Genomic DNA, 12,569 nt, shown 5'->3' on the forward strand with positions numbered 1-12,569 from the left:
GTCATCAGCTGGACAAACTGAATGATGCACTTCAACAGAAAAGGTCAGAACTAATCAACAGGAAAGGTGTAGTGTTTCACCAAGACAACGCGAGACCTCACACCAGTTTGGTCACTCGCCAAAAGCTTTTACAGCTTGAATGGGATACAATGCTACACGACTATTACTAAAGCGAATTGATTTGGAACATTTCCGTTGCAAGACGAGAAGGTGGAGACAATTATAAAGGCATTTAAAGGAGATACAGCTGATAAACTGTACGTTCCTGCAATTGCCAAATTCAGCTTACTACGAAAACACCATGATATGGGGCATCCTGGATTCAAAAAGAGAACACGTATTGGTTTCCTAAGACGAGGTGGTTTGTGCAGCTGTATATGGGGGCATGTTTAAATTACGCGAATACAATATGTGTGCATGGATGAAGCGAAGAATTTCTGCATCCTTACAAAAAGGCGATTCCAATAGACAGGGTGCACATAGATCATCACTTTCTGAACAGTGTTAAGTGAAGTAGTTTTTTGCTAGTAATGGTGTATGCCAAGCCTACAAAAACTCTAAGCTCAATAGAAACTATAGAGACGTTAAGGTGCACAATTGGCGAGTTTGGGTACCCAAGGCGCGTAATAACTGATAGGGGATTGGCTTTTACTGGTATTGCATTTGCTGATTTTATGAATGAGACGGGTATTAAGCATGTTGAGAATGTTATTGCTACTCCTCAAGCGAATGATTAAGTAGAGAGACAAAATCGCACAATACTTTAGGCAAGTGCGGAAGGAGAGGCAAATTGGGATGACCAATTACCAAAAATTTTGTGGGAAATAAACCAAACTTTATTCCCATATCGGAGTGGGCGAGTAGCAGATTTAACATTGGAGTATTGGAGTATTTAGTATTGACGAAACGACAAACCTGCTGGAGGGCGCGCAAATCAGCGCATTTCGAGTTGACCATCTATTACCCTTTGTATATCCATTATCTATGGTTAACGACATTAACCATAGATAATAGACATTAACTGACATTAACTATCTATGACATTAACCAATTTGTTAATGGATGTATGGTTAATAGTGAAATGGTTATAATTTCAATAATAAATGGAGTTTTTATTCGAAGACAAACCTATTAAAAATGAAGAAAAGAAAACTGAAGAAAACATTAAATCTCCGTCAAAAAATGATAGCGGTCGCGAATGGGGTTACGATTTATATCCGGAACGAAGGGGCAAGGTGTCCCATAGTTTAATGGAAATTATTTTCCAAGGTAAAGGCACAGAAGATGTAGACAAAATAAAATGTGAAAGGAACGTATATAAATGCATTAAACAAAGCCCATTAGTAAAATTAATGTTAGCAGCTCTAAAAAGTTCAGGGTGTACAGTTGACATCCGAAGGCATATTGCTTGTGAAGAATGCGACATAAAAGTGAGTGGAGGCTACGACCCTGTATTAAATCAAGTTATTGTTTGTCAAAATGTTGCGAAAAAAGAAAGTATAGTTCAAGGGGTACTTACTCATGAATTTATTCATATGTTTGACTATTGCCAGAATAAGTTAGATTTTAAAAATTTAGACCATCTAGCATGCACTGAAATCAGGGCAGCAAATTTGGCACATTGTAGCTTTGTTTCTGCCTTTTTACAAGGAGATGCTTCATTGTTTAATATCAAAGAAGCACACCAAAATTGTGTTAAAACAAAAGCACTAGAGTCTGTTTTAGCAGTTAGAAATGTTAGTAAAAACGATGCAATAGACGCTATAGAACGAGTATTTTCAAAATGTTATAACGATTTAGAGCCCATAGGAAGGCGAATTAGACGAAACTCAGAAGACATATTTAAAGCTTTTAAAGAAGCCCCATATTATGGATATGATACTGATTTATAGCGAACACCAAATATATTTATTAGTTAACTTATTGTTATTATATGCAGATAATTAGTAAATGAATTGTTAAGAATTGATCATTTTTATCATGTTTTCTTAATACATCAATTTTTTACAACAAATAAGTTTTTTTTCTTGGAATGGAAAATTTGGGATTTTTTAAAAAACAAGTCGAAGCACTAAATAAAACGTTACATTTTTAGTTAACAAATGTTAAAAATTAGATTTAGAAATATATCCCAACAAAACTTTGCATATGTAACTCCCATTGTTTAAGTATCAATTAAACTTTTATTTTATTTGTAGAATACTACTGCATTTGTCCAAATGCCTAAATAGTATAAAGCTATGACATAGATGTTTAGATTATGCCACTCTGTAAATATTTCATTATTTAAAGTGGGTAGATATTTTTAAATTAATTTAATTTCTAATCTTATCAATCTCTTTAGTACACAGCGTTAACAAGGAATGATAACTTCATTAATAAGAATTTCAGAACATGACAATATTTGTGTTTAAAGGTAGCCTACTTCTGGGAGATGGTATATCTAAATTGCTCGTATATTTCTAGCTGAGCTTAATATACGAGTTTGTTAAACTATTTTTTCATGATAACACTACAACTTTTCGTAATTAAATAAGAAAAATAAGTAGGTACTTAACTGTTAAAGTGATATTAACAATTTACAAAGTAAAATGCAGAAAAATTAAAAAGAAAATTACTTAAGATTTATTAAGTAAACAAAACAATTATTAACTACAGATATAAATAAATAATATATAACTAAACACAATTGATAGAATAAAAATATATAACATTATATTAAGCAATTTTTTAAAANCTAAAAACAAAACAGATAAATATTTAGAAAAAAAAAACAACTTTATACTATATATTTTCTCATAATACAGAATAAATAATACTATACTAAATAAACTTCATAAAATCAACAAAAAAAAACAGTATAACAATTAATTATTCAATAATTTCCTAAAATGCCAATAAAGATGCAGAATTATGTTTTTAGTAAAATATCTGCAACTTCCTTTAAATTATTAATGTTGGCATGCATGTATGCTTTAGCCTCCCAGCACATTTTACACAATTTTTCATCTGATTTTTCATCCATTCCTACGTCTTCTGACATCTGTGGTGAAAATCGAAAATACGGTACGCCAGTTGTGGAACACCATGCGCGAGCTCTGTCTACAACTCTTCCATCACTTAGCGTAGCCTATATTATAAAGGCAAACAAAGCAGTTCAGATTAATATAATATATTATAATGAATGTTTTTCGAGGAAAAGGTAAGAAAGATCAGGATTGGAGATTATAAAATAAATAATTTGATTATTTTTCTAAGAAATATACAAAAATATAAATAACTACAGATGCGCTGTAAATATCTGTCACTGTAAATATTTGTCACTAAGGATTAATTTATTCATACAAGCAAGAAATGTGCATTTTTTATTTAAAAGCAAATTGACTGAAATGCAGTCACAGGCAAAATCAGTAAATATTGTTACCTGATCTACAAGTAAAGTTCCTAGAGAAGAAATTCCCATCACTAATTTCGTCGTATCCCAAAGGCTTTCTGGACGAAAAACGTCTATATCTTTCAATTGTTTAACGGGGATTAAGCCAGTACCCAAACTAACAACGCAAGTTACGGGCGATACTTCCTTTTCTCTACCTCTTGCTCTTAATGCCAAATTATATTCATGTATTTCCGTCAACGCGTCCAAAGTTGGATTGTTGGCTATCAAACCACCGTCGAGAAAATATCCAAAAGCCCTAAAATATATTATTAAAACCTTTATAATAAACAACTTTTAAACATAATAAGATTAAATAAATGGGGTTCTTACGTTTAGCAACACAATTATATTTCAGAGAAATAGCTATTATAGCCGCCACTTTCTATATTAAATAAATACCTAAAGTAAGTAGGAGCAGCACCTGTTGCTCGTCCAACATGCCATACATGTGTCTCTTCAGGAGGAGGAGGCAATTCAAAAGGTGAATCATCACTTTTTATATTTAGAATTTTGCTTGGACTCTCGTAATTTCTGAACAGGTGTAGTTCCACTGGCTTTCGATTTGCGAGTACACTAGTAATTAAAATTTTGGGATGCTGTATATCAGTAATCATTGTATTTTCTCCAAAACATTCTTTTAATATATTTTCGAGGGCCTCGCTCGCGTAGGGCCTCATTCCAATAAAGGTTTGTTCTTTCATTCGAAAATATAGACACAAGCATTCCCTCATACTTTTTCCAAAACTCAAGGCGAGTGCTAAAATTCCACCTGTGCTGGTACCAGCGATCCAATCGAAGCAGTTGTTAATTGGTTCACCAATAACTTTTTCTAACTCAAGTAACATTTGAATTAAAATGAGACCTCTAATGCCACCACCGTCCAGGCAAAGAAGCCTTCCTTTAAAAAAATATATATATAGAAATATATATATATATATATATATACAGTAAGGACTGAACAATCCTGGATACCGAAAATCAGTCACNTTATATATAATATATATATATGTATATCAATTCCTAATGAATTTGTTACTGTTTTATTAAGCTATGTAAAGTAATTTTGCTAAGATATGTACATGTTTATTATTTATTGTTATTAGGTATATAATGTAGTAACAATATACAAAGTATATGCTAAATATGCACCTATATGCAGTATTCAGATTAAAACCATCTGCATATTTTCGACAATTTAAATGAAAATAATACAATAAAAAAAACGATTTTTCACGCAAAACGTTTGGAAAGCTAAAATGCATTTCATCCTCATTTAGAAATGTAGAATACCTTGGATATCAAAACGCGTTTTAGATTTCAAACGCTTTAGATGAAATTTCAGGTTTTTGTTGTACGATATTTAGTTTAGTTCCAGAGAGCTCCATTTGATTTTCTTGAATGAAAATATGTAACTTATTCTTAATTTAAAATTACACTGGTTTTGCTATCTATCATGCTATTTATTTCTAAACATGAGATATTCATTAGTATCATAAAACATCTGAAGACTTTACGTGTTACAACAAAGCCAGAATACTGAATTTCACAACATCAATAATATATAATTGAATAGTGAGTGATAATAATCAACTCAACCTACTTGACCAATTTTAGGAAATATGCAGTTTACATTTTCATTTTTAATATATGTAGGTTAATACTGAATAATAGTGATTAGGATTTACCAACCTTTGTTTTTCCTATCGTTCTTTTTGGAGGCATGTTCCATTCCAGCAACTTCAAGGATATGATTTAATGTTTCTCTGTTTGCCGGACCAATCACAGGTTCGGGGGGAATGCCATCATAATTTCCATTAAAAATACATCCTTCAGTGCAATCAGATATGCCTTTCGGACATCTTTTAGCGCCCACCGCATGTAAGTAGTAAAGTAACTTTGGCTCTTGGTCTCTAGTCATCATATGCCTTGGAGACATTCCTTTGTTATTTAATGCATCTAAATTAGCCCCAAAAACTATTAAGCATTGCAAAAGGGGTAAATGCTCCATCTTTACTGCCCAATGTAATGGAGTATTTCCATCAACATCCCCAATATCTGGTTTAGCTCCCCTACTTAATAAAGCCACCGCACAATCTAGACGCTTCTTTACTACCATAACATGCAGAGCTGTACGTCCTTCGAAATTTACTTGATCTATATCACAATTCATATCAACCAAAGTGTCAACAACTGCTCTAGAACATGCCCAGTGAAGTGGTGTGCCACCAAATTTCATATCCTGCTGAGACAACGTGTTTGCATTATCCTTCAAAAATTTTCCAACATATCCAGGTGTTGAGCTAGTTACATCACCTGATTCTGGCCCATTTAATGCTTTCAAGTTCACATCAGCTCCTGCTAAAAGCAAAGCTTTCACACACTCAGGTTTATCTGCAAGACAAGCCATGTGAAGAGGGGTGTAACCGTCTTTATTGCGGGAATTGAGACAAAGAGAGGGAGTATTTTCTTGTGCGAGAGCCTAGTAAAGGAAAAGCATGTTAATCCACAACGATTAAATAAGTCGTAGTATATTGCTAACTATTCAAGATTTAAAATGGTTAAAATGGAACAAAAAAGTAACGTTAGGAGAAATCTTTTTTGTCTAGATATTTCAGAATATGTAAGGCAGGGTGCTTCGTTTTTAACGCCGTTGTAAAATTTTATTGCACATCTTGAAAAAAGTTTCCTGAAATTTTTAGCCCTTAACTCAAAAATATTATCATTAGCTATCACTATGCGTGAATGTTTCATGATTTTTACCACTAGCCAGTAGAAATGGACTGGTAGTAAAAATGAAAATAATAATTTTACAAGAAATTATCGTGATAAAGAAGGCTAGAAATGAGAAGATATCAGAGAAAGTAGAAGTGCAGAGAAGTCAATAAGGAAAAGGAGAGGTAGGAGGGTAAGATATCTTCAGAGACTAGTTAAAGATATACAAAAAGTAATAGGGGAACCCCTAGATTAAATTATTCTTCACAAACAGTTTAAGGTGTGGTATATTGTAGTTTTCAGAAAAAGCAAACCAGTGATGATGATGAATGCTAGGATGAAAGATAACTCTTTCAGAATAACGTAATAGCTCAAATAATTGTCAGTATTTATAATAATAGAACAAGGTGTCCTTCATTCTTTTCGGTGTTCTATTCTAAATTAAAGGGTAAGGAAAGTGCTTTTCTTCTACTTCAATAAATGCCCGAACATTTTTAATTATATAAAATATACAGCAGGAAAGAAGGGAAATAATGTCAAAACATAAATTTGTTTATTTAGCAACGTCTCGACTTTTTTATTCAGTATTCGTTAGACAAATTCATTCTACACCACTGATTGAGATACCTAATGAAAATTTAATAAAAAAGTCAAAACATTACTGAATCAACAAATTAGTGTTTTATATTATCTATTTTCCTGCTCCATAGTTCATATTCCATACATTGAATTATTATTATATTATATTTGTGGTAGAAATATCATTAATCTGGTACTTATAAACATAAATTCGATAGGAGAAAAATAAATATGTTAACTTACACCAATAATATCTTTGGTAGTACTGGCAGCATAATGAAATACTGAATTTTCTACACGATCTAGATGATTAAGAGAGCAGTGTAAATTTACTAAAGATTGCACTGTTTTAGCATTAGCTGTACGAATGGCCACTTGTAATGGGGATATTCCTGTCATTGGATCTGAGTCATTTAAATGATCTTTAATTTTAGGATCACTAAATGAATCAGACAAAGAAAAAAATGCTGCTAAATGTGCCAAAGACCAAGAAGGGTTTTCCTGTATCGTATCACATAACTTCTGTAAACTTTGTGTATTAAATATCTAAAATATGTTGTATTAGAAATAATATCCACTGGAAACCTTTTAAATCTTTACCGATGGTGCAATATCTACCAACACTGGAAGCCTTTCTTTCAAGTTAATGAATCGCAATGTGGCTTCTTCTTCACTGTCACTTCGAAATATACTGAAATCAAAAAATTCTCTAGCAAACTGTCATCCATCTCTTAAAGTTATCGTATTACCTAAAAGCTGAACTGCTGTATGGTTTATGCAAAATGATTTCATAACTTGATTTTTCTTTGCTCCCAGACTGTGGTTTATATAAAACTAGTCCATCTTCCCTTGTACTTATATTTCTACTGCTATACGAATCAGCTTTTACTTCCTGAACTTTTGTAGGAGGAGGTTCAGTACCAAGGAAGTTTCTGAATACTACAGTAATTATTGTATGCATTTAAGTATTAATTAAAAAATTGTTAGAAAAGTTTTAATTACCATTGAACATTGGAAATCTATTGGAATTCTTTCCAACAGGATATAGCAACTGTTTCTGATATACAACTCAACTGGCAATAAAGCACTTCTAATTAAAACGTACTTTATACAATAAAAATATTGTGACACTAATTATTCTTAATATTCTTTTGTCGTAACTGGAAATTGTCGCAAGATAAACTTCAAACTTCAAATTAATGATCAATAAGTTCTGCGGTGTTGCAATTTTGAAAATTTTTACTATTAAAGGAACAATAATAACAAATCCAAAATTATTAATCAAATTAATACGATTACGTAACTGTTATTATATTTGCTGAATAACGTAATATCATATAATGTTTTCATGTAAACATCTACATCTGCAATATGAATTAATCATCATCGTCAATGGTCATGATGATAAAATCTAATGTCCAATGTCCATTGTCCATAGATATTAAGCAATCATGCAATGAAAATATATCATAATCTGTTGACTAATAATATGCTAATATGGTTAGTTAGTAACTATTTATAATTAGGGCAACATAAATTAGGCCGTGAATACTGAAGTAGAATAAGGAAAAGTAATAAAACCAACAGAAAAGGGATTCCCCTATTTCAACGTTAATAAAAATAATACATATAGTCAGAAAACGTGTATTATTTCGACTGAAAAATCCTAAAATATTTACAACTAAGTGTAACGGACTCTAATCTAATCTTAATCTCAACCTAGCTTACACTACCGTAAGAACCTAACCGAACTTAGCCTAATGTTGGTGCACCATAGTGGTATAGAACTCAAACATTTTTTATCTACTGGATAAATGGACGCGGAAACATTCTTTAGGAATTGCTTGCTTCAGGCATCTTTAGGGGGTCACACCTCCAATTCTTCTTTGATTGAAGTAGTATAGAATCCAAATTTTATTTAGGATTTTAGGATATAAATAGTTATTCATAGGTACGGGAGAGCAGGGGCGCAACAACGTTACAGTTTCACTGGGTGCTCCCATCATAATACTATAAATGACTAATAAAAAAGTCACCAATGTGCCTGGGCACCCGTGCACCCCCCCGCTTGTTGCGCCCCTGCGGGAGACCCTTTTTATATAAAATTGATAAAAAATACATAAACGACCGCGATAGCAATGGTTCCTATGGCAAGGATTTCATTTGATTAAATTTTAATCATATAATTAGACAGAATCGGGGCAACCTAAACTCCTTTTATGAAATGCAATATTATAATGTCGAAAAGAGAAGGCATAAGTTAACTATAACGAAAGGAAAGGCACGGCAACAACAACATTCATATTGTGCGTGTCCTCTTTTTCTTACTATTCACCGAAAAATATTTTTATTTGATTGCTTATGATCATAATGGTTAAAGTAAGAAAAAGCAACACAAACGAAGTGTGTTGTCATGGTCACATACTTGCTTTTGTTTGCAGGAGTGTAGATCTAAACTATTTAACATAATTTCCAAATAAATTTAGATATTTGGCAACTGTTAATTGGGGTATGTGCAGAAGAGGGCTTGCGTTTGGGGGTTTAGCCGCTCAAAGTCCTCTCGTTACACACGTCCAACTGGACTTCTTTTTCTAGCCGATTCAATGATTTTTTATTCTTTATTTTTTATTTATAACCTAACCTGGTCATAGGATATAATCTATGCTCCAAATATCCGTATGGGTTTCCCTGATTGTAAAAAAATAGAAGGAATGTATAGTGGCAGAGAACGTCTCAACCATGTCTCGTAGAATAGAGGAATGCTTGGCGTACGAGAAGTTTATCAATAAAAACACCTAAAAGTTTGCTAACAAAGCAAATAACACTAAATTTGATATTACCTACGACAATTTGACGAATTCGGTTCTTTTTTTTAGTTTTCTCATGTCAATAACAATTACTGTCCTGCAATATTCGTTTCAGGTCATTTGACTGGGATAATGCTGAGACGGCTCCAGTGGATTTATCTTTGATAACGTTTCTATTTGTTTGTGGTCGCTCTTCCATCGTTTATATTTCTTTGAGCCTCCCTGTTATTGCCATCCCTCTTCCATAGCGCCCTTTTTGCTAAATGCATAGAAAGTGACCCTTATTATCTAAGTATAGTGCAGGTAGAAAAAGAATTTTCTTTGTGTGTGAGGCTATTTATATCTTTACTTAATTTATTAATTTCATGAAGACTTTCGCTTATTTGGTTTTCTACTTTTATTATACTTTAATAAACTACAAATTAAAGTTTATTTTTCCATTTTACATTTTCTTTATTCTTACTACAATTTGACGTGCTAAACTAATAAATTAAATCGCTACATAAAATTCATAAACTAAAATAAGAAGAATTAAGATCCAGAAGCTTCGATGAGAGATTAATTTAGAAGGATTCAATGGGCAGATTTCGAGATATAGATAAAATGCATGCAAAAATTGCAAAATTGGAAGACGGCTCGACCACCGTCATAATATAAAGGAAGACTATAGTAGGCATTTTAAATAGGGGTTGAAATTAGCTGTGAATATTTTGCAAATTAGCCGTGAAAGCCAAAAATATGCCGTGACCCGGAAAACCGGAAAACCAATTCGCATGCTAACTTCAAATTAGGTGAAATCTGTTGGAAAAATTATCTACAGCTGGAATCAGGCTCTTAATTAATCGCTGACGATGTAGACTACTAACCAGTGGATTTGAATTTTTTTAAAATGGCGTCATTTTTCGGTCCAAACTGCTCAACAACTGTCATTGTATTGAGTGAGATTGCAGTAGGCATTCTAAATCGAGGATGAAATTTACCGTGACTATTCCGCAGATTAGCCGTGAAAGCCAATAATAATAATGGAAAATCAGTTCGCATGTCAACTTCAAATCAGGTAAATCGGGGAAAATCCTGGAATCAGGTTCTTAATTGGCCGCTTATTAACCGCTGACGATGTGGACGACTAACCAGGGGATTTGAATTATTTTTTCAAAATGGCGTAATGTTTTGGTCTAATATAAAAGGCACTCTAAATCGAGCTCGGGAATCCGACACTATCCAGTCGTACGGGTGGCTGGGTGTTTTTTGAAGATTTCCCATCTTCCACGAAAAAAAAAATGTAAACCTTGATCCGGGAAACGCAAAAACCAGTTTTCAACAACTTTCAAAGCAGTTATATAGACTTCCTACCAACCAGGGAGTTCGAATGTTTTTTTTAGATAGTGTCATTTTTCGATCTTGACTGGTCTGACAATCCTGTAATATCGAGTGAGATGGTAGTAGCCGGATTTACTGGATTACAACAACTTACTTTTTGACTTACACGGCTAGTTTGCGGATAACTATCCTAACTTTAAAGGGATTGTGCGGTGGGCGAGAATTCTACTGTTGCATTAATTAATTTCATTATTTTAGAAGACGTGGTTACGTATCGGAACTTCAATGACAGAACGCAACTTGCTTACTTTTTTTATCAATTTGTATCTTTGTAATTATAAATGCGAGTGTGAATTTGTTTGTTCTTTGTCGGCTTTTCACGCTTCAACTACTCAACCGATTATCAGGAAATTTTGTATACATATTGAGAGGGGTATAGAAAAGCATATAGGGTACTTTTTATCCAGAAGAAAAATACTGTTCCTAAGAGATGGACAAATTATTTCAATGAAGTCGATTTAACACCTTAACTACTCAATCGATCATCATGAAATTTTGTAGACACATTGTCAGGGGTACACAAAAAAATATATAGGATACATTTTATTCAGAAAAAACAATGTTTTCGAGGGATAGAAGAAACTTAGTTTTATGTGGTCGATTTCACGCCTTAATTGATTCGATTATCATGAAATGTTGTAGACATATTGTCAGGGATACAGAAAAGGTAAAAAAAACTGTTCCCGCGGGATAGAAAAATTAGTTTTATAATGTCATCTTTTGACACGTATTTAGGACATCAACGCGGACCAAGCTGTGGGTAAAATCTAGTACTAAATAATTATTATAGCATTGTATTAATAATTTAAATTATTAAACAATGCCAATAATTAAAAATATTGACTAGAAGACATACCTAATGTAAACGTTTGGAATGATTATGTAATAATAGGTCAATAATTGGAAATACTGCCTACAAAACGGAAACTCGTACAAACTACCCCTGACTGGGTAGATTACATTTTTGAAACTCTCTTTCCAATCGAGAATTAAGAGCTACTGGCAATTTTTCCATTTTCGCATCATTTCTGGCTAGAATTCTCCGGTTGAATATTTCACACCCATGGAATCTTTTCTTTATTCTAGGACTCGGTGGTGGTGGTTACCACTGCGTGACTCACGGAATATTCTGTTTTGGGTCGAAAAATTGCCAACACCCTAGAGCAGGGATGGCGAACCTTTACGTGTCGACGTGCCATTTTTATAAAGAAAAGTTCAATCAGGTCAAAGACGTGCCATCAAATAATTTTGTCTCTGTGATTATTGGGAAAATAATAATAATATCAACTTAAACTTTTTTATTTACTACAAAAAAATAGGAACATTTTGCAATGTTTAAATTATACGTGTAATTTAAATTAAAGTAAAATTAGTGTTACTTTTGTTGTTGCAGATTAGATGACAAATAACTTATGTTAGGGTTGTAAGATGTTACTTTTAGCAGAATGCATGCTGAACTGGAGTTATCTGTCAAACGATTTCTAACCGAGTTTTTAATGTTATTCATCTCTGAAAATAATGACTCGCAGGCATAGGTTGAGGAAAAAACATTGTTAAAATAGCATAAGCCAGCTTCTTCAAACAATTAAAAGTGTTTGGTAACGCATTTCATGTTTCCAAAATTTTGTTATTAGCATTTTCACTTGTATTACCTG

General features: G+C 32.8%; 2 protein-coding genes across 2 annotated transcripts; one reads left to right on the forward strand and one right to left on the reverse strand.

The window, feature by feature from the left end:
• The first annotated feature begins 1,016 nt into the window (after window positions 1-1,016).
• Window positions 1,017-1,988, forward strand: LOC108735365 (mitochondrial inner membrane protease ATP23 homolog). Its single transcript, XM_018467302.2, has one exon. It carries the CDS (start codon window positions 1,104-1,106, stop codon window positions 1,890-1,892), a length of 789 nt encoding a protein of 262 aa, XP_018322804.1. The 5' UTR covers window positions 1,017-1,103; the 3' UTR covers window positions 1,893-1,988.
• A 750-nt stretch (window positions 1,989-2,738) lies between these two features.
• Window positions 2,739-8,086, reverse strand: LOC108735382 (85/88 kDa calcium-independent phospholipase A2). Its single transcript, XM_018467319.2, has 8 exons — window positions 7,730-8,086; window positions 7,477-7,666; window positions 7,328-7,418; window positions 6,971-7,273; window positions 5,126-5,915; window positions 3,836-4,334; window positions 3,425-3,692; window positions 2,739-3,130 (listed from the first exon to the last, which is right to left on the reverse strand). The coding sequence occupies exons 1-8, from the start codon at window positions 7,737-7,739 to the stop codon at window positions 2,912-2,914; spliced, it is 2,370 nt and encodes a 789-aa protein (XP_018322821.1). The 5' UTR covers window positions 7,740-8,086; the 3' UTR covers window positions 2,739-2,911.
• Between the last annotated feature and the right edge of the window lie 4,483 nt (window positions 8,087-12,569).

This window comes from Agrilus planipennis, unplaced genomic scaffold, assembly GCF_000699045.2.
Source record: "Agrilus planipennis isolate EAB-ADULT unplaced genomic scaffold, Apla_2.0 scaffold27, whole genome shotgun sequence".
Taxonomy (NCBI): Eukaryota; Metazoa; Arthropoda; class Insecta; order Coleoptera; family Buprestidae; genus Agrilus; species Agrilus planipennis.

Bases quoted from the DNA above. Each gene is read 5' to 3' on its own strand.
- LOC108735382 (XM_018467319.2), bottom strand. The intron at 5,916-6,970 runs GTAAGTTAACAT...TTCCTTTACTAG, and splicing joins CTACCAAAGATATTATTGGT to GCTCTCGCACAAGAAAATAC. The intron at 3,131-3,424 runs GTAACAATATTT...TTTATAATATAG, and splicing joins GAACTTTACTTGTAGATCAG to GCTACGCTAAGTGATGGAAG.
- LOC108735365 (XM_018467302.2), top strand. From the start codon at position 1,104: ATGGAGTTTTTATTCGAAGACAAACCTATTAAAAATGAAGAAAAGAAA.